The following is a 25,851-nucleotide window of genomic DNA, read 5'->3' as shown; positions in this document are numbered from 1 at the left end:
CATTAATTATGAAGGTTGTTCTTAAAGGTGTGATGAAATGATGCAACATTTGCATTTTATTGGCTACAGAATTAATTTTGGCAGGACTTGCAGGTTATCTTGATCTTCAAGCATGTTTAATGCACAGAATTTAGACAAACGTCTGTCTGCAGATTTACAAAAGTTATATTTAAACTACAACTAACTTTAACTGTTAATGTATAGTTCCATAAGTGTATAATTTGCATACATTGGAATAAATAAATTAGTTTATTGGAGACTACCTTATCCTGCAGTGCAAGAAGTATTGAATAAGAGTGAATTTTAAAGCTCCCACCACTTGTGATTTTCTCGAATGCACATAAATCACATCTTTTAATATAAGCAGTTTATTGTACATCAACCTATCATATAGCATAAATATACATTAAACAAATGTAAGTTCTGATCTTTCATATATCCTTGGTATAATGTTTACATAGTAATTTAATTGGTCTCTTCTACAAAGGTATCTAAATGCTCATTTTGGGGCTGGAGTTTGTATCGGAGGAGTGTCTGGCACGTCACGCACTGCTGCTCTCTGGTCTCCAGCCTGACTCGATTTTGTTGTGAACACCAGATTCTATGCTCAGTTTAGATGTATACCTTTTTGTTTTCCCTGGGCTTTATTTATAAATCTATCCCTGGTCTCAGGGGATGAGTAAACCCAAACTCATTACAGCAAAGAAGCAAACTTCCAATTGCTTTCACAATTAGCTGTTGGGTGTCGTCACAGAACAGTGAAATTCTTACTACATTTAGATTGCACCGACTCATTAGCAATAACAAAGCTAAGCTGTCACCAGTCGCTTGTACATTTAATGCTCGTCAAACTGATAAGTATGTTTTTTTTTTTGTGTTTTTGTTTTATAGCTAATTGATTTGCATAGTTTGTCATTGAATCAGACTTGTTATCCGTGGGTAGCTTTTCTTGATGGTGGGATTTTCGCCCAAGTCCATCAAGGACCTGTTCCTCTTTAGTGTGACGTGACACTCCTAGAGATGTGAAACCCATTAAGCACAGCAGGTGAACAATCCTGCTCAAGAGCAATATCCAGCCCATAGGGGAGAGAATCATTGTCCTGTGGGCTTTTTTATATTATATTCTTGGCCTTTTGATTGTCTAAAATCCTCAATCTTCAGGATTTAGCTGAACTGCAGCTCCCGCTTTTCAATCTTCGATGGAATGACATCTCATGTAATCTCTCAAACATTGTCGTAATCCACCCTGCATCTTGAAAGTTACTGCATCTACAGCCCTTCATGACTTTACTGTGGGGACTTATTTGTGAAATGAGCACAAGACACTACTGTTAAATTTAATGTTTTTCTGACTCTTCATTGGAGTGTCGTGTGTGTTAACCTTAAGTTTGCAGCACAAATTCACAAGATCGATCCCTTGAAGTGTTTGGATAATCAAACGGAAGCTTTGGTTTGTTTCGGCATTTGTTTAGTAATGGAAATATTTCCTCACCTAAGCATATGGTGTTTCTCCTTGCTAAGTTTGTTTGCTCAGCGCCTAGGATAGTTTAACTAGCCCTTTGTTTGAAGTGCTTTTGATTGGTCAATTATGACTTCCTCCGGAGAGTTTAAAATTGAAACAAATGGCGATGTAAGAACTGCAGTTGGCTGCTTGTATTCCAGCTCCCAGAATTCTTAGCATGAGTTATTGTACCAGTGGTAAATATAGTAAATAATAAATGACGACTGGTGCTGCAATTGGTGAAATTTAGAGCTAGCGAGGCAGGTTTATTTGTATGCCTCTGTGGATGTGAGCAGCTCACTCTTAAGCTAAGTGATAGAGATGGTATTCGAGTTAGATTTTTGAACTGCTTCACCCCTACCTGTATAGTGTTCCCCCGCCCCCCTTTGGCTTTACTTGTAAATCCATCCTTGATATAACAGGATTGCTTTTTGGGCAGCACTACAAGTAGTTGTAGAACATTTGTTACATCCTGTAATGTACTTGCTCTTGTACTTATTTAACAAAGCTGAATTTAATTTACAAGGTTAGGAAGTGCAGTTTGAATAATTGTTTTACTAATTTGTAACAAGTTAGTGCTTTGGTATTAAAGTTCAATGTAATCTATTCTTCTGTAACACCTCTAAAATGATGTTGATTTTTCTCAACTCCCACATTCTGAAACTTGTTTTTTTGCTGCCTGCTGTGGTCTCCAGGAGTCCCATTTACATTTGTGTTCATTGTTGGGAGTGAGGAAAATTAATAGTTTGTGTTATCAAAGAGATTGACCTTGCATAATCAGTCCTTCTTCATTATACAAAGTGGCAATAAAGAATACTTTTCAATTGTTCTGTGTATGTAGTTCTGTGCTGAGTGAATTAAACCAAGGGGATGTGACCACTGATAATACCACTCTGGGACCAACACCAGGAATAAAACGAGGGGTCAAATGCTTGAAATTGTTCAACTAACCATATTCTATCTGTGGCCTAACTAGATTCCATTTTTTATTTTATTTTTTTTGTGGGTGAATGCATTTGATATTCACTAAATGTGTGAAGGTTATTGGTAGTGATTTTGTTCATGCACTGTAAATAACTGCCTTTAAAAGGGTAATTTGTTGGTCAGTACAGCAAGGTTTTTATACTGACGATGGTAGTAGCAGAAAAAACATTCATTCACCTCCTTATACCGCGCTCCTCAACCATAGTGTTTTTTTCCTTCCCACATTGCTAAGATTGGCCTTTATTTCCATTAGGTACAGTTACTATGGCAGGCTGATTTAAATCCTTGCAGTTATGACCTCTCCCTCCTGAAAATGTAACACCGGCTTCTCTGACAGTAAACATTACTTTCCGTAAAAACTGTCTGAAAAAGCTCCTGTTCCACAACTAAGCTAATAGTTTATATAATATTATTGTATTTATTTTTGATTAAATGCATGTCTCCTTGAAAAATAGGTCAGTACATTTAAAACCTTTAAAGAATAAGTACTTTTTCCTGAATCCCTTAGTCCTGGTAGACTAGTGGTAATTCTTTAGGGTTCTTAAAACCCACTCAACCTGTTCCACTTATACCTATGACAATATTACACTTCTGTTCAGTTATTCATTCCATTTGCTCAGTTTTCACTGTAGGGAATTACTGTTTACTTAGTGTATGTATTTACATGTATGTCTATAAAATACATGTGTGGTCCAGCTTAATGACTAATAATGGTACCCTCATACATTCTATTTATATCCCTAGTTATATCCCTGGGTAAAATGTATATATATATATTTTTGTAAATGCATTCAAACTACTGCTTTACTGTACACATAACAGACTTATTTTGTCTAGGTTGCCAACCTGTCTTGTTCCATCTCCAACAACGAGGAAGGTGTAAAACTGGTCCGCATGGCAGCTTCTCAGCTGGAGATTCTCTGCCCACAGGTATCATCCCAAAAGCCTTCAGTTTTGGTTTAATTTGTTCTTAGGTAGACCTTAAGTTAGTGAAATTTAAATCCGTTACAATTGAGGCATTGCAAGTTGCCTGTACTAACTTTTTCTTTACAAGAGATTCTAATTCAAATGTGTTTATTTTAAAACTGGTATTTTTGCCAATTTACAAAGTGCAGAAGTGGTGAGGCAAAAAATGACTTTTAGGGCCTTGTGTAAATGTACTTTAATTGTAATTTACAGGTGATTAATGCTGCACTGGCTCTTGCTGCCAAACCAAACAGTAAAGTGGCACAAGACAACATGGATCTGTTCAAGGACCAGTGGGAGAGGCAAGTGCGTGTGCTGACTGACGCTGTGGATGACATCACATCCATTGATGACTTCCTGTGTATATCAGGTAAGGCTTTTGCCTAATTACCCTGTTTAAAATGGGTTTAATTAAAGTTTAGTTATTTTTATGCCAATTTGAATTCAGCATTTATAACCCCCCTAACTAATGTTATGGTTAAACAAATTATTGATAAGTTCATTAATCTTCATGGGGCTGTTAACTAAAATACACTGTTCTATACAATATGACCTGGCTAGCCGCAGAACTGTTCAAAATTGACAATCTGTCGCATGTTTTCAGTGTCTGAACCAACTGCTTGTCAGACAGTGACTTAAATACTTCTCATTAGCCATTAAGGAGAGCAGCTCCTTCCACCTAGAGGCAAGGTCAGACAACAGTTTGTTTTGCATTTTACCAGCTACATTAAAAAAAAAAAAAGATCCTAACATTTATTTTCAACCTGTGAGCTTGCCCTTATGAATGGAATTCATTTATTGAGTCTCTGACTACTTAGTTAAGGACACTCAAAGCGGCTAAAGGGTATTGTTTTTGCATTTAGTTTGTTGCTGAAATTAGTTATGGATGCCTGCTTTTATTTTGAATGAAGGTTAGTGACATTTCCCCCCCCCTCTCAACTTGCAGAAAACCATATCTTGGAGGATGTGAACAAGTGTGTGATTGCACTACAGGAAAAGGATGTGGATGGGCTTGATCGTACTGCTGGGGCTATCAGAGGCAGGGCAGCAAGGGTTGTCCACGTGGTCACCTCTGAAATGGACAACTATGAGCCTGGTGTCTACACTGAGAAGGTCCTGGAAGCTACAAAGCTTTTGACTGACACAGGTACTGTAGACCTTATGAGCTGTATATTCGCTGTGAACATTGTAATGAAGGAAGCCGGAAACAGATTGCATAAAATCCTAATCTAATTTTCAGTTGATTTTGTTCTTAGACCTGCTGTGTCTTTGTATGGTTAGCTAAGTACTTTTAAACCTTTTCTTCAGCCCCAGGGCTGGCCCTCTAATAGTTTGCTGATGCAAAGCCCAAATGCTCTCTCCAGACCCACTCATCTACTCCCAGGTGTAACTGGGCACTAGTGGAGCTCTGAATGAGTGAGAACATTAAAATCAGATGAAGGCTCCAAGCAAATCTGTTGGTTTATATTTATGGGCAAAATACTGAGCCATTGGGACCACTTGTGTTAGATGCTATAGATCAGGTTAAATCAAGCAACACATTTTTGGAAATATTGTATGGTTTTGTTACGAGTTGCATGATGCATTTTTGACTGTTTTAGCGGTGTCCCTTCCCTATGGACCTGCTTGTTAAAAAGGGCTTAAAGTGAAAATGCAAAACATTGCTTAAACAGCATAAATATTCAGATTACAATGTTTAAACTTTAATTTACTCTTTTAAAGAATTATAATCCACTTGATCCACTTCATCATTATTCATTTTTCTTTATCCTGCTCCATAATGCAGCAATGTTTTGACCTACAAGCCTTTATAGCATCCTCAGAAATGGGGTGGTCTTAGTTTTTTATTCACGCTCCTCTAAGTTTGGTAAAGGATAGGTGCAAGAGGCAAGACGCAGCCTCTGAGAGTTAGCTCAGGAACCACAGTTTTGACTGAAATGTGCACCCAAGTACCCTGTAATATCACGAAACCCAAGTATAACAAGTCCCTTTTTCAGTTTAGGATATGGAAATAAACTGTGGATACATTTCTGAAAATTCTCAATAAGGGAAAATTATGCATGCACTTTAGATGCACTGAAACAGTTTTTCTTCTGTACGCTTGACTCATAAAAAGGCCAAGACACATGAGACTACAAAACATCACTTGATTATTCTGTGCTGTTACTAGGTTTTCAAACTGTGGCTCTCAAGTGATCTCTTAACCTCTGCTGTTTGTGCCCAGTGATGCCCCGTTTCAGCGAGCAAGTGGAGGCTGCCGTGGAAGCCCTGAGTGCCAACCCAGGGCAGCCCGTGGACGAGAATGAGTTCATTGACGCATCTCGGCTGGTTTACGATGGTGTGAGGGATATCCGGAAGGCTGTACTGATGATCAGGGTATGTCTGACTTCAGTGTTGCTGATGCTATTGTATAATTTTCACCTGTATAATTATGTTAAAAGCCCAGACTCTTTTCTTGTTGACATGGTTTTACTTTGCAATGCACATGAAATTCCCATCTAAAATGTTGGTAACTTCACAATGCTTCAGATTTTCAATTCTTAATGTTCGTTTCTAAATACAAATGACCTGAAAGGCAACAATACCTAATATTAGACGAGGCAGGTTACAATGAAACTGCTAATTCAAGATAAGCTTGTATTCTCTGGTTCAAATGACTGCTTTAGAAGTTCTGATAGGCTTTGAAAATAAAAATCATGAGAGCCTGAAATGAGAACATGAATCCACCTAGAATAACTCTTATGCTATAAAATGAAACCATTCTCCAAAATAAAATCAGAAGCCGTTTTCACACCAGTCTTAGTCAGCCGTTTCCCGAACGAAGACCCAAATTGACCTTCAGTGTAACGAAGTTCATAATGTGTTCTTTGTTTTAGCAAGTGATGGATTTTGGTTCTGAATCACACCAATGGAAATGCAGATTCAGCATAAAGCTCCTGCATACTATACAAGTGATATTCTGCAGCATGGGAGTCTAGAGGAAAAACTCATGGCTGTCATTATGAGGAAATGATAGTTGCTCCCTGCTGGGTGCCAGCCAGGGGCCTTGTTTATTAAGGCCATTAGAGAAGAGAATCTTCAAATTCCTTTCCACAAATACAGAGCCGCTGCAATTTGTAGTTAATGTTTGCCATTCTGATACAAATTAGAATAAGTAGTTTGTTTTTATTTATGACCCACACTTTACTGATTGGTAGGGTTCCATTGTCTGACGTATGGAAAGCACTTATAAACTTGCTCTTTTCAATTGAAGAACATACATTTCTGAAAACCGGAAGAGAAGAACTTGGACAGAACAATCATGATGTATACTTTATGCAAATTACTGTGTGAGACTAGATTTTAACATTAAGGTACATCATAAGCTTTTGGGTATTGTGATGTTTGATTTTAAGGATGTTTGGTTTATGCTTCTCCTTCCTCAGACTCTTGACTGTTGATCTTTTATTAAGAGTTGAGAGATTTGCTGTAATTAGATAATGCTAATGTTTTAGTGATGAAGAGCTTCTGCTACCTTACACTGATTTGTGCAGTTAAAATCAACCCCTGTGGCTGTTGCTTTATCTGGAGCTGTGTATTTTAGCACACATTAATAAAAAGGTTGCCTATTTAGGTTTTAATTGAGCGGTCTTTCATTCACTGACTTATTTGTTCTAGTATATTGCCCTATTATATGTACTGTTCTTTCCCTGGAACTCCTTAATTATTGTACCAGGAAAAATCACAGATTGATACAGATCAAAATACATGGCTGTATGAAACCTGTTGATTTTAAATTGCAGATTAATATCTAAATGTATAGACTAGCCTTTTTAACTGAAATAGTGTGCAAATGAATTGTCGGGCTGTACCTTAGTCAGTCAAGACATTGCGAGTATTATAGTCAGTTTTAGAAGTCAAATGGTGTGATGACAATTGAACAGCTCTTAACTTATAGCCTTTGAAGCATTGCTCTCGTGCTTGCTTGTAAAATCAAACTGGGGTACTCCTCAATATGATCAGACAACTGTACCATTACCACTTCCTAAGATGGACAGACTCTTTAACCTCTGTAAGTGGAATGCTTACAGGCCTTGTAGAATGTCTCCCACAGTCTGACAGCAAGGCTGCACTGTTAACCGTCGCTGTGAGGTAACTAGCGGGAATGTCTTGCAGATTAAAATGGCAGAAGTAATGAGACATCCTAGCTGCCGAAACTGATTTTCACCTTTTATTTACTGTTCAGCTCAAGATGCTTGTAAGAAACCTTTAGTCCTTACTAGCTTGCGACTTGGGCGTAGGATTGCCTGGAAAAGTTGTTTTTGTTTTCAATTACTTCATACTGCATCTATAAAGGTGACAATGAAATTATGTTGTGAAGTTGCTTAAAATGCCCTTTTATGCATCTGTTCTCATTCCACTGGGGAGGGAGGGGGTGGGATCAATTCAAGTTCAAATTTGTTAAAGTAATAATTGCTGGTCTATCGGAGTCCGACAATTACAATGTCCGCTGCACCTTCCGTCAGGTTTATAGACGGGGAGTGCAATGCTTTTGGGTCTTGTTGTTCCTGTGAATGAAGGAAAATGTTTAAATTGAAAGTGAAACCGGACACTATCCCAATCAAAAAGTCAGCCTACATGAACCATGAAATCAGTGAGGTGGCGCCAGACTAATAAGGCAACCTGCTACAGACAAACCACTTAAAGATCTAGTTTTTCACTTTTTGAAAATTGTTTTTCATTAGCGTTTGAACATACGTGTTCATGTAATGCTTAATGTTTGTCAAATCATTTGCGAAACGGAAATCTTCATATTATAAAATGCACGGAAATGCTTTATGTGCTCTATAGTACCCTGTAACGTCGAGTGACAAACAAAAGAGCCTAATGCATTTGATGGACTGATTTGCAAACGGTGCAATTATCCTTCATTTATTATGAAAATGAATTGGCAGGCCAAATAGAATTGATCAGTGTTCTGAATCTAAGTTGCAAATCGCTACATCAGGGCACAGTTTGTCTCCTTGCAGAGAAGTTGGCCAACAAATATTCCTTGTTTCGGAAACAAGTCAGTGAATCATTATTTGGAGGGGATCCAGACCTGGAGCTGACACCAAATACCTTGTTTATGTATATCCTACATCTGCAGTTTGTGCCCATCTGCAATGAAGTAGTACCACTGTTTGTGGCTCAGCAGGCCTCATTTCTAAGCAATATTATCTCGATATTAAGAGGACTTCTAGGGAGTTAAGTGTTTGAGGACAGTAAATGTGGCGTTACCCAGTGAGGGTTTTTTTTTTTTTTTGGTAAAATTATCTGACCAGAAATATAGATTGCAACATTTACGTGCACAGTATAAATCCTTTAATTATGTGGACTTGCTAATAAAGTCATCATTCACACACCCCACCAGCATACCCTCCATTGCTGTGCAGAGAAGCCCACTGGTGGCTAATGCCTTTTAACATGTGGGAGCAAAGTTATTGTATGCTGTGTGCGTGGCATTTACTTCAGGAATTGTAAAGGGCAAAGTGCTGGCACCAGGGAAAGGGCAGCTGCAGAGTTTTGCAGGAGCCAAGATATTTCCTCTCCATCTTTCTCTGCAGGAGATAGTGTACAGATTTTAGCAATGGGCAGGATTCTGTCAGTTAAATGGCAAACTTTATTTTTCCACCATTTTTTTTTTTTTTTTAAGCTGTTATAAAACCCATTTGGTACTTTTCCCACAGAAACCTGAAGAAAGCTCCTTTCAGTACAACAGATGTATAATATCAGTATCAGTGCTAGAAATGTTACCGCATCACACACTGGTGTTTTTTGTTTATTAGGTTTTGGCACAAATCTAAGATAGTTTTAACCCTCTTGCCTCACAACAAATCTGCTCTAGTCCTGTTTGTGCCACAATGTGTGTGTGGGGAGCGGTCAGGGAAGGTTGGTATTATGCCTTAAACCTCATTTTCAGAAGGATAGTGTAAATTGAAAGCCCGTATAGGTGACATTCTCCCCCTTCTGTTTTTTCCCCACAGACACCGGAAGAGCTGGACGACTCTGATTTCGAGACAGAGGAGTTTGATAATAGGAGCAGAACCAGTGTGCAGACGGAGGATGACCAGCTGTTTCATGGGCACAGTGCTCGGGTGAGGAATCTTTTAATCTTCACCCTGCCAGACAGAGGTGTCTTCATTAGGATTTGGAGGCTTCTCTGCTGATGCCTTGTCATGGTCTGTGAGGCTTTCACTGCTGCTTTCAGAATAATTACCAGTCAGTTCAAAGGGATCTGAATATGGAATTGATTAGCATTTTTTCTTTGAACCCTTCATCTGGGATATTGAAGTAGTTTTAAGCCCTGGTAGATCTGGTTTATAAAATATTTTAAGAGAAAACAATCGTATTTAAAATGACACACAGGTTATTTAATTCTGCACAATCCCTCATTCTCAACTTTATCCCCAAATGTAAATTCAAAGCCTGTTTCAGCATTCTTTATTATTGCCAGAGACATGCATTTATAACTTATCATATTTACTCCAACCCCCCCTCCCCTCCACATGTATGCTGGTAGTAAAAATGTTTTACATCCCAATAAGAACCTGACTTTTTGTGTGGCCATGCAGACTGTTAATATAAACAATGTGGGTGGAACCCCAGACCCAGGTTTTATGACACTCAATCTATAACAATAATGCTTAAATGTACCATAACCTGCAGTTGAAGCACCTTTTTTTTGCTTTACAGTAGTGTTACTCAGACTTTTTTTGGCCCATGGGTCCACTCAACCATTGTAAACGTTTCCTCTGGTGACAAAACTAATTCACCTGTCTCTAAATACTGGTATATAAAATTATTCATATTACCAGAACTTTTTTTTATATAAGGGTTTTGCTTAGGAGGGGCATTTTAGATCTTGTCCCACCATTACCAATAAGCTCAAAACTGCTACTGCTCTTCTCAGTTGTCTCCCATCCTAATGGGGCGAATGGTGCTGAATTGCAAATAGGCGCTCTAACTGAAAGCAGTTGCTAAATGGCAATGGCTTACTGCAACTAGTAAGAAATTGCATATTGTTAATTAAAATAAACAGAAAATGTGCCTTCTATTTAATCTGGGTACTTAATTTTAAAATAGCATGAGTAAAATATTCATGTCTAAAGCAGATGGTATACACATTGTCATTATTTCAGGATCATATTGTGTCAGCCTGTGGACCCCCTGGATGTCCCTAATGTACCACTGGGGTCTATGGCCACACTTTGAGAACCCCTGCTTTAAAGTTGCCCACACATTTAACAAATAAGGTTCTTCTGGGTGTAAAATACTTACTTCACTCATACATAATCCTTCGGCTGCAATTTTTCTACACGATTGAGTCACGGGGACTGTGATACTGAAAACATTAACATTCTGCATCTACAACCTCCAAAGAGCCAGTGTGTTGTGACTAGTCTCCTGAAGGCAGACCAGTAAAGTCAGCAGCCTCACAGATAAGCTTGAACAGTGGATGTGCCCCCTGTGGTTATCTTTTGTTTTTTTTGGTTAGAATATATTTTAATCTTAAGTATTATGAGTTGTTACATAGGTTTATATAAACGATCTAGACATAAACCAGGAGACATTTAGTTGACTCCAAATGAAAATTGAGTCAGTGGTCATGGGTGCATATATTGATTACAAGTTTCTTAGTGATGACAAGCAAGATTCCCCCCCCCCCACCATGGCTCAGAAGCATGAAATAACCTTAAGTGGTGCTCAAGGGATGCTGTCACAATGGGTTTTGTTTATTAAATCTATTCCAAATGGAGAAAAATGCATCTCTTTTTGGAGCCTGGTGGTTTTGAAAAATTAATTTGCTTTTAATGTTAAAATTCAGTATGTAGTGAAGAAAAGCAAACTTGAAATTAATGAAATATTCAGTAATCATTGGTTAAGGATGATATACACTTCCTGTACTCATAATGGAGGCAATAGTTGTATTTTAAGTTGCAATAGAGGAGAGAATCACAGCACTCTATGCAGACATACAATACCTTCTCTACATTCACTGTTGCAATGAGCAGTGAATAACTTTCTTAAGGTCTTATGTTAAGGACTTGCATATAGAATTAATTTGTTGGCCATTTGATATTCCATTAGAATGACTTGTCATGCCAGAGGAGAAGATTCTGAAGTAAGAAAACTGTTACTTTTTTTTCTTTTTTAAATGGGTCCTATATATAGCGATTTCTTTGCAGGGTCAAAAAAGGAAATGGGTTCAAGGTGATACAAGCTTTGAAATTCAAATGCTCCTAATGTGCTCTGATTTTTAATAATGATAATAGCACATGTGAATTAAAGATTAGGGTGATTTTTTTTCCCCCCTTCCCCCCAACCCCCTCTATCTCCTTCTCTGAGAAAGTAAAAAATAAAACCTCTATACTTGCCAGAATACTGTAAAACCCTTGAACAGAGCTACTTTCATCATCTCCGGATTAAATGGAGAAAGAAATGTCAAGTTTGCATTTTAATTGGCATTTATTGTACAGCTAGGTCCTGGAAGAGACATTTTATTTATGCTACAGTTTAAAAATGATCTGCATCAAAGGGGAGATTGGTTTGTATTGATGTATACGCATGATTTTGAAAAGGCTAACTCCATATGTTTGTATGCACATTTGTAGATCATGTTCTCTGCCCCCCCAACCTCTTTCTCTCAGCTACTTAAATGCCTAGTAATTGATACTGTGTATGCAGATAAAAACAAGTGACATTAAACAGTTCCTCCTCATCAATCTCAGCCAGCATGCATATGCTGTCGCCTCGGTTTCAGAGAACTGTCTGCAGTGGGCACACATGGGCTGGGGCAGCGCCACAGGTCACAATAAGTTTTAATGACTGTCCTTTAAGATCTTTTATACAAAATTGGACTCAAAGGCATTTGGCTGCAGAGGACATTTTTTGCTTGCTTTTGGAAAAGGTATTTAGGGTATTTGGTGGACAAGGTGTTGCCAGATGTATTCTGCAGTGTCTCTGCTTGTTTTTCAAAGCAGCATCAGTGGAGCCATTGTTTTGGCATGCCAGTCATCTGGCAATTATCAGCCTGGCATCTGTCACTGCTGTTGTGAAGGTTGCTGTGTAAGGCTATCGCAACATGCCACTGAATTTGTATGCTGCCAGGGCTCGGTGGTGGGGTGTGGGGAAGTGGGGGGTAATTACTCAATCGTTTTCTTTGTCTCGTTTCTGATGCTCCCATCGTACCGATTTATTCATTGATGGACTTAATTTAATCTTTTTCGTAATAGCCTAGTCAAAGTACATCTGCCTTTTATCCTAAATACTCACTCACCCTTAATGTTCTCCATATCACGCCGACTCTAAGCCAAAAACGATTTGCGAACTTCCATTTAACCGAGTTCTGTGCTTGCCTTATAAGTAGCTAAGTAATGCTGATTTTATGTTTTTAGGTTTAATGGCAAATTTCAAATCCAAGCACAAAAAGATTGTTGCCCTTCAAGAAAGCATTTGCCTGCACCCAGCTGAACGCTATTGGATCTCAATGGGATAGAGCCATGCATAGCAGGATTCTTGTGCATTGAATTAGTGTCCCTCTGATCTTTGTTTCTGTAAACAGAGGTTGATTTAGTTTACAAGAAGATGCCAAAGGGCATCCTTGTTAGTCGGTCTTGGCAGAAAGTGCCCCCAGATGTATTTAAATTAGTTTTTTACAAGAGCAAATATCTAGCTGATAATAAATTAAGCCCACTAAACAGAGTCAAAAGCCAGTCGATAAAAAGTGCTTTCCATGATATTTGTCTTCTTGGGATTGATACAAAAATAAATAGTGATAAATACATTTGCTCAGGATATTAGGCAGTAAAAAATAAATGTCTCTTGTATTGATCTTAAAATTACCCCAGGCAGTGAAATAAATAAAAGTATCTAGCAAAGGGGTGGGGGGGCTTTTTATTTTATATGAGAGCGTACTGTGCTGCAATGTTTATTGCTCTGGATGAAGGAACTTCAAATGTTTGTAAAAGATTGAATCCTCTGCCTTCTGGATAGATCACATTACAGAGTTAAACTGAAATGACAATGTTCAAGACTGATATAACAGTTGCAGTGTAAAGGATATCAATAGGAAAATTGCACATTGGTTAAAGTGAAGTCAATTTAACATTTCAATTCAGTTGTGCTCTCATGAGGCTTTGGAGGGTTTTTAATGGCATACTAACGTCTGACCCCCTTCCCCTGCCCTCTCCATTCTAACAGGCTATTATGGCACAACTTCCACAAGAACAGAAAGCCAAGATTGCCGAACAGGTTGCCAGCTTCCAGGAGGAGAAGAGTAAGCTGGATGCTGAGGTGTCCAAGTGGGATGACAGTGGAAATGACATCATCGTGCTGGCCAAACAGATGTGCATGATCATGATGGAAATGACTGACTTCACCAGGTGAGGGAGCTGTCTGATTTATGTGCCAGGGATTAGTCAAGATGGGGTTTTACAGAGGTTCAACACCATTTAGGAACTTAAATTGTTTTACACCTAATATCTGACACATAGTCATCAGCGGTTAATACACAGATGTAAAATATTGTGCCATTTTTTTAAATTGACATTATGGCTTTGATTTTCAAGAGCTCTCTGCCTTTGTGCCCTTAAATCCAGCATCACTGATAGTCATCTTGTCAAACTAAAATGCATATATTAGCATTTCCAAATGCCACATTTTTTTATGCATCATTCTACCTCGATCTTAAATACTCTGCTGAACACCAAATATTTTCGAAGCAGTAAGCATTTTGTAGAAAGCTTCCCGTCTCGTTTTAATTTTTTTTTTTTACTTTTTTCCTCTCAGGTTGGTGCATATAAATGGGATCAAACTGTGCATAAAGGGTGACACTCAAAATAGACTTTATTCTGAAGTGAATAATTATTCATGAAGATTATCAATGTACATTGCAGGAGCCAAAGAAAGGCTTGACGTTTAGTTTTGCCAAAACTTCTAATTTTAATTTGGCTTCTGTCTGGATTTAGTGAATCTTTGTGGAAAACGATTAGTTCTTGAATAAGAAGTCTGATTTTCTACTTTGAGTGCACCCCCTCACCCCCATTGTTTTGATTTTTGTGGGGACTTGGCACCTTTTTGTGTGCTTTAGTTTTGTGTTTTAGGAAGCATTTTGCTGCAGGGACTTGTTTTTTGCACAGATCTATGAACGGAAACTGATCCCATCATCATTCCTCATGAAAAGCAAAGGACATGACCTAATTACTGCCTTTCAGTCATCTGCTACAGTCATACTGCTAGGTCTCCAGTTTGGACTGCAGTTTTCCACTAAAAAAAAAAATATATATATATATATATATATATATAAGGGAATGCCAGTCCTGTCAACTACAAAAAAAAAAAAAACGATCCAAGTGACTATTAGTTATCGCTGGAAAGAAATGTCATGTAATTTATAAACTTTCTCTCCAGCTGGCTGCATCAAAAATGTCTATTTTAGATGACAGAAATAAAGCTCATAGGCTAAACACCTGTGTGTCCCTACCATCTGTGCACTTTTCAATACATATCTATAAGCCTTTTAAATAGCCGTGTCATTTCCAACAGGAAATGGTGCCCTGTATCCTGTTAGCATTCTGTGTACATAATGGCGTTGTGCACAATAAGTGATTCTGTCCTGGCTACACTATTGGTCCCTTAAGTTTCCTTTATACCATATTTCCAAAGATGAATAATAAATAAAATGATTGCCAGTGCACTTTTAATGTCCAGTCTTGAATGCAGGTTCATCAGGATTAGATATACTTTTCTCCCTAAAGCACCAGAGGAAACCTTATTGTAAAGCAGCTTTCATTTGTTCTGCATGTTAATGCTATGCAGATATATGCAAATTAGCCTGGCTCTGATATGGGGCATGGTTAGAATATGGACATATTTTAATTAAAATGCATAATCAGCAAAGTATATGCAAGGTATGATGTTTCTCCTTGGTACATTCAACGGCCAGGCTGCAACATTAATTCTAAAGTTATCTGCACAATAAAAAGTGATGGGGCTGTGCTTTTCATCTAAATGTTTGAACAATGGGTAGTCTGTTACCTTAGGGCACATGCTTTTTGTTAAAAAAAATGTATATATGTAGCATTAGGGAAACTGTCAGCATCTGAAAATAGTTCATATTTTAGTCATAGGGTTCCATCCTTTAATAGTCTAGAAGCAAAAGTGGTTTACCTAAAGTGCATATAGATAAATTGGATGTCTATGAACCTTGGTTCTTAAAATGGATAAAGCAACCAACCTTCCAATTGTAAGCTGGGTAACCGGTGAATGGGCCAAGAAGAGTTCAAACAATACAAACCTCAGTGTGGCTGCTTATCCTTGAATAGATGTAATATCCTATGAAGGTTAGTAAATGAAGATTAGACAGAGCTTGGCTGTAGCCCGTGTTCTCTCCTGACTTAATTGCATTGGAAAACCTACTGCCACCAGTGGTGCCTATTTTAGGCACTCATGAATAAATATTGTGTAGCCGGAATGTCTGACATCTTTGGGAACCACCTGTCTGAACATGTTGAAGTCCAGACCTGCAATCTCCCATCTGGAACTGTACATTCCCAGGCAGCTTCATTAGCTAATTCATGGGCTTTGTGACAGGTTTTTAAACTGCTAATGCAACACTGTCCCCCCCCTCCTTAAGTCACCTCACTGAGCACTGACCTTGCTTGAATGCTTTTTAAGTACAGACACAAGTGTGTTTTTGGATCTGTTGTATTTGAAGCTTAAGTGAAAGAGAAAGTGGATTATGATTCTTCACAATGTTCTGCTTTCTCGAGTCATAGGTGGTGAGGGGAGAACAATACTCCAGCCATTTCCCATTGAACCAGTGGACTTTATTAGTTCAGCATTACATTGCTGCAGATGTGGAGAGGTTAGGCTGGGGCAGTTTTGTTGGCTTAGCCATGTTAACTACAGGGTTTGAAATTGTCAGGAAAGGAAGCTTGTGTGGTTTAGTGATGAGGCTCAGTTTCCCTGCCTGATCCGCTGCTGTCAGGCATTTGGTTTTCAAGACTACAGCTTTACCCTGCTGAGACTTCACATCCCCATTGTCTTCAAACAGTCAGACGTGAAGTGAGATTAGTAAAAGCAGCAGGTGTAAGCATCCTCTTATGTTGTGTTTTGTTTTGAACCCTGACTTACTAGGTGTTAGAGACTAGGATGCCCAAAACTCAGTCTGTTGTCATTTGGGGGACTCCTTTTGCCTGGGACCACAGATTTGAAAACAGGCTGTACATCTTGCAAAGTGTGCCCAAGAAATGCCTTGTGGTGGTGGAAAATTGTCCAAATGATTCAATAGTATTAAGTGGACAGAACACATATTCTAGTGTAAAGAAGTAAAATGTACTGTACAGCAGTGGCTCTCAACCCCTGCTGGTTTTTGTTCCAACCCAGCTCTCAATTACTTATTTGATCCCTTGAAGTAGTAATTTGCATTTGACTTTTAAAATTGTGTAATTGATAAAGTTGGTTCCTTAAGAATTTCCTTATACAATGTTATACTAAAAAACCTCTACTGTTAAAAATAATTAAAAGGCTTCAATTAAGGGTTCAAATTGAGAGCTCGGTTGGAACAAAAACCAGCAGGGTAGGGGGTCCTCAAGGCCCAGGTTGAGAACCACTGCTGTACAGTAATGCTCATTGAGGTTGCGTTTGTTTCCTTGGTTCTAAATGTGTTTGAGTTTAGTAGTCTGCAGTCCAAAGGTTACAGTGATGGGAATCAAATAGTTTGAACACTGTGAATTTTGAGTTTCAAAGAACAGTACGCAGCAACCAGGTTTAGTTTGAAATGCAAAATATTGGTTTGTACTGCTTTCCTCCTCCTCCCCTCCTTCCTCTGCTGCTTAAGTATTTTTGGCATCTGTTATTCCTGCATCTCAAAGAATGTACAATTACCAAAATCTCATTTCTCAGGGGGAAAGGGCCACTGAAGAACACATCTGATGTAATTAGCGCAGCAAAGAAGATTGCTGAAGCTGGTTCCAGAATGGACAAACTGGGTCGCACCATTGCAGATCATGTGAGTCTCTTCAGAATTGTCTTCCAAATGACCAGTTCTGTATAAAACTTTAAGTGCACTTTGGAATGTTTGTCCTGATTCACGTTTTTGATGGAGGAAAAAAATATATACTGCCATTCTGTGTAGAAGTAACATAAGGTACAGTGTTCTTCTCGCAAAGGATGCCAACTGGGTAGTTATAGGCATCAACACTTATTGCCATTCAGCTTTTATTGTACCTTTGTCACTGTTGATTAAGCTTGTGTGTGTTTGTGCTTATTCTTAGTTTTCTTGCTTTTGCAACTGTTACTTTTCTGACTCTTGTTTGAATGAATCAGACTTTTAAACAAAGGGAGAAGAGGGAGCAGATGTCATGCTCCAACCTCAGCTCTTTGCAATGTGGATCTGCACTTCTATACGCTGTAGTAAATAGTGGTATCCCCTACAGATAACAGATTGTCATTGTGCAGGTCTCTGCATGCGTGTTTGAGGTGGGGGTTGGAAGTACTTTATTTAATTTTATTTATTTATTTATTTATACATACATGTAGCTTGGCTAACAAGAGGTGGTCGTGCCAGTGTACAGAACCCCAGTGTTTTATCATAGTCAGTGTTTATGTAATGTGTACTTTACTTTAAACCATTGCAGCGCTACAGAAAACACTTTTTGGGCACAACAAAAATATCTAAATCTATCCTACCTTAAATAAATACAAGTCCTCAATGAAATTGAGAATTCACAGTACAGCCATTTCAGTGTATTTGTCTGTCTCAGATGGGCCCTGTGTTTGACTCTTCCCACTGCTGGCAATATAACTTCAGATTTAAATGCAGGCCAACCAATACAGTGCTTTAGGATATCTTTTTAGTTTTTTTTTTTTACAAACCGTATAAAGCCTTTTCACATTGAATGTATGCTTTTAATTTTTGACTATAGCCCAACACAACTAGTGCAGATTAACTCTAGAAATTGGTGCAGAAAACCTGTAGGGAAGCAACAATCTTATCTTTTCTAGGGGAAATTGCAAAATAAGCACTTGTCCCAGCTCTACAAATCTGATGCTGAAATTCTTTGCTATGAACAAATCAGAATGCAAACCCTGCATGCAATTTATGTTGCTTATACTCAAGACCTCGGTGAACAGAGGTTTTAAAAAGTAATACAAATGGACACAATTAAGTCAAACTTTTTTTTTTTTTTTTTATATTGGTATTTTTCATATTGAGTGACACTTGATGGAATTTGTCTTGCTAGGAAAGGATTAATGGGACACTGGTTATGCACAGAAGTTAAACTATTTTAACTATGTACTACTCAAATTGCTTAGCAATGCATCTTCCACTACTTAGTGTTTGCTTAAATTATACCATTAATTTTTTTTTAATCCTGAGACTCATACCCAATCTGAAGGATACCTTTAAATGTGAAAATCATTTTTGTTGGTTTCTTTAAATATGTGACCTGGATTTTAGAAATGTATTGAAAATGACTGTGATACAAACCTGAGAAATGCCTGACTTGTACATGATGATGCCATGTTGTAACAAAATTATCAATTACTCTCTATATAATTAATTTCTTGGAGTGATCTCCATTACCTTTAAAAACAAATCCTTTGTCTAAAAAGTTTTATTAAAGTTTAAAGAAATGAGCATACTGAAAAGGAAGGCATGTGAGATGTAGGTCAGTGCTATACAAAGGTCTGCACTGCAGTTTATTAAGAATTTATGGCAGGCCCTGCAGGGTTTCTTACCATATAATATATTTCTGAGTGATCCTTGCATTAAACAAATAATGGTTTGTAATTGAGATTTAGGCTACAGTGCAAAATATGCAAGCTACCATGTGCTCATAAATTAAAGCATACTTTAAAACAATAAGCATTTGAGAATTTATTCTGTGCGCGTGCTTATTTTCATGATCTATACCGACATGCATACCATATGTCTCCCATTTGCATTCGATCATGCAAGATTTATAGATGATCCATGAGTGCTCGCAGGGGTCATAGTCTGATCCTGGTTCTGGCCATAGCCACTCTATGGTGGCTGTGTACATGGCTGTAAATTAAACTGCAGGACAGAGATGGAGTGGTTCTGCAATAAATGCTCCGCTCAAGTAATGCTTTCTCAGACAGAGCGAGCGAGCTCTGATCCTTTGAACTCCCCATATTGGAGATCTTAAGGTTGAGATACATGGAAAGAAATGCTTAACGGATGCATACCTTGCTCCAGAATATTGTCTTCTGTGCATTTTTGTCTTAGTTGTGTAATGTCAGATCTACTAGAGCATGCATCACACAAGTCCTCTGTATCTGCAGAGAAAATGTTTTTGTTGAGTCCCACCACCCCCCAACCCCCCCCCCCCAAAAAAAAACTGCAGCTGTTTTTTGTGGCATGTCTCTATCTGTTCTTATAGCTTACAATCATCTGCATATTTGAAAATAATGTTGTAAGTCATAGGAAGTGTCATAAGTGAAGTATCCATATATGTATAAATGCTAAGCAACTATTAACAAACAATTAACATTTTATTCATTCACATCCTGCATAAATATAACAACATCTAGTGCTAACTCAATTAAAAATAGCTTTAATTCCAATTAAAATGTCCAGCTGGAACCTCTTAGAATGTGTTACTAAACTTGTAATTTTTGACATTTTTGGGTCTGTCTCAGCATTTATATTTAATATAGAAGATGAGAGCTGGTCCATTTCTGAAGACGGCATGAGTTTGTATTAGTGTTGTAGTTAAGTGAATTGGACTTTCTGCATTTCCTTTTGTTTGGCACGAGTTAAGTTTGTCCTTAATATTGCTCTACCTCTATATGCATCTCTTGACAGGGTTCCAGTTCCACTCTCAAGAGTGAAATATGAAGACATGCATAAATAGTTTTTCACTGTTTTACTGTAATAGCTGAATTCAGATGACTTGTCTGCACATTACACCTTTGTTTTTCTAAGACATGTCAGAGAAACTTCTGACAAAAGGATTTTCAGGTGTAATAGACCATATTTTCATCAGCTTCACAAAACGGAGACTTGCCTGCTTTCATTAAGGATGTGTTTAGCCCCTGCAATATGTGGTGAACAAAATCGTTTTTGTATTGGTTTATATACATTTGCATGCGTGTAGGTTTATAAACACACAGCATAGTTTAGCCAAACTCATTAAGTGGGAATCATCCGCTGTTTACAGGGAGTTGCTTTGTATGCGTTTGACTTTGGCTATAGCTTTCTCTGATTTGATGGCTTTCCAGGTTATCTGGCAGGCAGTGCTTTATTTCAGGGACAGACCAATTAATTTGGTCAGTTTAGACCACTGACAGGGGGTTCCTTGCCAAAGCATTGCCCTTGGCTTTTAAGTAAATATATACATATTATTTTACATTATTTATGAATCTGTTTGTGTTCTGCTACTTACTCATCTGGGAATTAAGATAATGCACTCTGCGGCTCAAACAGGAGTGCAGTAGTGATGGGCTGGGGGGGTGCTGAGGGTCGGTACACATCCTATGCTTAAATGAAGTAATTGTGTCTTTACACTTATTTTCAGTTTCTGTATGTAAATTTAATTGGTTATGGCACTAAAAGATTGAGTGTTTAGGTTAGATAGATTAGGTGGTGAAGCAGAGCGAGAGGTCTCGTGGTTTTAACGAAGAGGTTCATTGCATTCCCTGTGTTGTGGAAAGAGCTCTTGATTGCATTCTATGGGAAAGACTTGTTTATATTGAGAAGGCAAACTGTAACATTGCACCTACTGAGAAGATTCATTAACCTTGAACGTATTCTGGGAGTGATATGTAAATTCCCCAGTATCTGCAGCCGAAGGGGCGCATGAGGTGGAAGCATGAGTAGAGTCTTCAGTCGTGTCTTTGACTCCTGAGAAACTTGTCAGTTCACTCTGTTCTGCCTTATGATCAATCTCCTTATTACATGTCTTCCATTGGAAAAACATAATTTAATCTTCAGAAGCAGATTTTATATGTATGTTTATTTAAACATTGTGGGGAATATATACTTTCAAATCATATGCCACAAATGACTACAGAAGTCTGGATTAATTGAACGGGGTGATCACTTGAAGGGCTATTTTGACTACCTATCTGAAATGTTGTTTATATTTCCAACTGATTTATTTAAAGTGAATTTACTATGAACGTTCAGTGTATTGGAAGTATTTCAGCTTAAGGGATCTTTAATTACAGAAACATTTAAAGAAAATTCTAGTTCTCTACTTCTACTTGTATTACATAGATGTGCTTTCCTTTTTCCCCCTGATATTTTCAACACTAGACATTTTAAAATCTATTAATCACTGCCTTTTCAAATTTCATTAAGTTGACTAGGCTTTTCTAGGCATACATTTTTACATTTGCAACAAACATTGATAAGGTGACTATAGTAAGGTGAAATGATGAAACTGAGAACAAGTACCATATCAAGGGTGATGCACCAGTTTGGTTTCCCTGTCACACCCATTTTGTCACATCTGTTTTTAAATCGCACAGTTGCAGCTTTCAGACCTGTGACCACGAATGTTTGAAAATAATGTGGAACAGGAGATGTTGCAAATTAAATAAGAGGAAACATTTGCTTGTAGTGGCTGTTGACTTTTTGCTGTTGTCACTTAAGCCCTCACCCCCCTCAATATAAAAGCATGTACTGCGTTTGTGTGACATGGTGTTTTCAATGCAGCCATCGGTATCTTTTGTTTGAGTGCCACGTCTGTCACCCGCCTGTAGCTGTCGTTTTTTTTTGTTTTGTTTTTTTTTCCTCTCAAAAGCAGCAGTCATTTCTTCAGATGGCTTTCAAAGTGAAGCAATGTTTCTTTACTTTGTTCACTGTTCAGCTTAGTGAGGCTATATAAATGACAGTAGAGAATTCTGCCATGCAGCTTTGACTGGTTACACCACTGCTAAGTGAACCCACTAGCAGTTATTTTTTTGCAATGATGTTTGAAAATCTAGATTTGCTTTGCAGTTGCTAATTTATTTTCTCCCTTTATTTTGAAATCATTGACGTCAACGTAGCAAAGAACTGAATATTAAATATTCCAGATGAAAAATGCATTGGTAGTGCAGGGGGCGTGTTAAATTCAGATTCCAGTGCACAAACAGAACGTGACATTGATATGTAAACACCTATTAAGGTAAATGGAAAAATGTCTAATTGCCTTAAAGCAATTGGGGAAAAATATAGATTTTATCTTTTAAATTTGCCCGTAGACTTCATATCCCATGATTTAATCTCTCATTCCATTAAGCATATGTTAAATGTAAATATTCTGAGAAAAACTTGTATTAATGCATATTCCTAGCAAATGTAAAATACTTTTGTTACTTCAAGGCCTTTTATTCACTGCTAAAGACCACAGGGGTGAAACCTCTTAACTATTCATTTAAATAAAGATTTCTTCTGCCTTCAAAATAGAGACCATCTTTTTGTTCATTTTGTTCGTTCTTGTTTCAAAATCCAAGTCGTTTTTTCAGGTTCTTGTTGTGGGAGTACTGCAGAAAAGTAAATATAATTTGTTCTTTGAACTCCCTGTGTATAGCTGGAGGAGTATATTCACATTCCTGTAGATGTTGGTATTCCCTTCAAGCAGTTTAGGGATACACAATTTTGAAGACTGTAGGATGAGTAGGAGTGCTTGTGGTGGTAAGGTTTTAAGGATCTTCATTAAGTGAACCAAATGGCAAAACTGTTTTCATTTAGGCAAAGAGGAAAATAGATAAATGTTTAGTTGTATGGTGCAAAGAAACTTCAAATCCCACCCCCACCCTGCACTCCTCCCCCTCAGATTTAGTTTTAGCTTTTATTCTGTAACAGGTTGTTTTAGGTGGTGATGCTTCCAAAGGGTACATGTGTACTTGAGCCACATTGTCTGTTTAGTTCTCACATAGACTAGGAAGGATATATATATATATCTATATATATATATATATATATATATCTATATATATCCTTTTATTATATGAATCCTATGTAAAATGCTATCTGTACATGGTAGAAAAAAATGGGTCTTGAATCGGCACAAGGGATGCCTTCAAAGATTTTAATTCCATCCATGGTAAAGTATTAACCGATAAATACAGAATCTTTAATGCATTAGCTCAGGGTTTAATTTTAGAACTGAGCACCCCCCCCAACCCTGCTCCCGCCACCTCCTCCATCTCCTGCCTTATCTGTTAATGCTAGTCTATCTTAAACTGCAGGGAGATGAAAAACTGCGGCAAGTAAAAGCGGTAATTAATATAATTTAGTAGCTCTCAGAGTAATGGAATGAAATCTAAAGGAAAGGAGATGGATCAGGTGCTGCCCTCCCGGGTTGGCCTGGCAGTGTGGGGCTCCTCTCATTCCCTCGCCATGCTGTTATAATGGGAAGCTCCCACTTCCAGTGTGCGTTTCATGATGGATACCCTGGAGTCTAAAAGCACAAGGCGCTGCTTTGCTTGTCCGGCCTGTCTAATGAGGCTGCAGTGTTACACCAGGGATCTTTCTTTCAGCTACATTATCTCCCTCCTGTTGCTCAGCTACTGTTCTATAATCCAAATGCAGTACAGGCACCCCCTCTATCCCAAAGAATAGGAGCAAAACCAGAATTAAACCCTTGTACTGAACGTGACAATCGGTGCCTTTTTTAACGTGCATGAAGACTCGTAATGCTTGGAAAATGTGCACGATCAGACAAGGCACTTATAAATTCCTTCTGCCTTGTTGTACATCTCCTGTTCTGTGGGTTATGTGTTGATGATAAATATGCTGTTTTTGTTTGCAGAAAATACTACGTGTTCAATGAAAAGTGCAAAAGCTGTTGAAAATAACTCGGAAGTTAGGGCATCCTCCATTCAGAGTGCTTTTTGTTTTACAGCAATGGATAGGAGTAGTTTAATACAAATTATTGAAGTACAAGATTCTCACTTCATGCTTTTCAGCAGAATGTTCTTTTGTCAATACTTCCCACACAGCTTTCAATGATTTTAAAATATTGGAAGTAATACAACTTGAGTTTTGGCTAGCCTTTTTTTTTTTTTTTTTTTTTATATGATCTAAAGTAAATATTTGCTTTTATTTGTCTCTCCTGCTGGTAGATGGATAGCACATGCTGTAATCATCCTCTGCATGACTGTTTTTGTTTTAATTCACAGTGCCCTGACTCTGCCTGCAAACAGGATCTGCTGGCCTACCTCCAACGTATTGCCCTATATTGCCACCAGTTGAACATCTGTAGTAAAGTCAAAGCAGAGGTGCAAAACCTGGGAGGAGAGTTGGTGGTTTCTGGGGTAAGAATAATACTTAATTCACTTAATCTAGAATAGGTATGTGAATTTCAACTTAATTTTCAACAGTAAGCAGTGAATCTTCACACAAGAGCAGCAGCTTTGGGGTTTTTAATGATGATGCACAGTAATGCAAACATGCATATTTGCAGTATAGTTTCCTCAGCATTGCTTTTGGAGCACTGCAAGACTGAGGCATGAACACATTCCAGTGATGCGTTCCTGGAGTAATCCCAGAGACGGATTTGTTTCATGTCTCATTCGTGTTGGAGAACCTAACAAGGTTGACGTCTCGGCAGTTTGTAAATAGAAGCCAAGATGAGAACTTAAAATTCCGCACTTCAGAAGAGAATTGAATCCCCAAGATTCCCAAATTATTAATTAGCTCCCTGGCAGCGTCTTCTTAGTGTGGATTCCAGGAGGAGGTGGTTATTTGAAGGGAAAGCTCTGAGGATGCTGTCAAAGGGCTGACTGCTCCAGAGGTGCTAAAATAGGTAACATGTCCTGCTGAACACCTGGCGCAAGAACTAATTATAACTTGTAAAAGTTATAGAAGTCTTGGAGGCCATGCTGCTGTATTGGACGCTGAACCACCTCTTTAGCAGGAGACAAATAGCTTGAATGTCTTTGTCCCCTTATGTAAACTCACTCACTGTAAAGCGGAACAGCTTCACAGCTCCAAGTTTACATGTTTGTGTTCTATTAACATGAAGAGAAAAGGGTATTTCTCTCCTAAACGGAACATTAAGGACTAAAGTTGAAGAAAATTGCATCTATCAGGTTTTTTATTTTAGTCTTGTAGGGTTAGGTTAGAACAGTAACATACTAGTAAGCCCTTGCAATAACTTATTACCCCCTGTGTTCGAGCCATTTATACCTAGGCATCTTTGAGATTACTTGAGCCCAAGTTATTAGGCTTGACACGCTTGGAATTGGCTTGTACTGGAAAGATTGCCTTTTTGCCATTCCCAAGTACGCTGTTGTAATTGCTAGGACAGAAGTAATGCCATAAGTACATTTCTATAATAGAGATTTAGTAAGTAGTGCTCAGCTGTCAGTAAGTGCAGTTTGATCAAAAGGCATATAAATTTGCTTAAGGGATAAAA

The 25,851-nt window shown here is 38.1% G+C and overlaps 1 protein-coding gene across 2 annotated transcripts in view; it reads left to right on the top strand.

The window, feature by feature from the left end:
* ctnna1 (catenin (cadherin-associated protein), alpha 1) overlaps window positions 1-25,851 on the top strand; it is a 94,577-nt gene that overhangs the window by 66,051 nt on the left and 2,675 nt on the right. For both annotated transcript variants that reach the window (XM_066716592.1, XM_066716590.1), the window contains exons 10-17: window positions 3,323-3,415; window positions 3,665-3,821; window positions 4,398-4,598; window positions 5,676-5,827; window positions 9,457-9,567; window positions 13,673-13,854; window positions 17,378-17,483; window positions 24,614-24,748. In XM_066716592.1, the coding sequence (XP_066572689.1) occupies window positions 3,323-3,415; window positions 3,665-3,821; window positions 4,398-4,598; window positions 5,676-5,827; window positions 9,457-9,567; window positions 13,673-13,854; window positions 17,378-17,483; window positions 24,614-24,748 (1,137 nt within the window). The remainder of the gene's footprint in view (window positions 1-3,322; window positions 3,416-3,664; window positions 3,822-4,397; window positions 4,599-5,675; window positions 5,828-9,456; window positions 9,568-13,672; window positions 13,855-17,377; window positions 17,484-24,613; window positions 24,749-25,851) is intronic.

This window comes from Amia ocellicauda, chromosome 11, assembly GCF_036373705.1.
Source record: "Amia ocellicauda isolate fAmiCal2 chromosome 11, fAmiCal2.hap1, whole genome shotgun sequence".
NCBI classification, from domain to species: Eukaryota; Metazoa; Chordata; class Actinopteri; order Amiiformes; family Amiidae; genus Amia; species Amia ocellicauda.
Note: the sequence above shows the minus strand (reverse complement) of the source record. Positions and strands in the feature narration are given on the sequence as shown.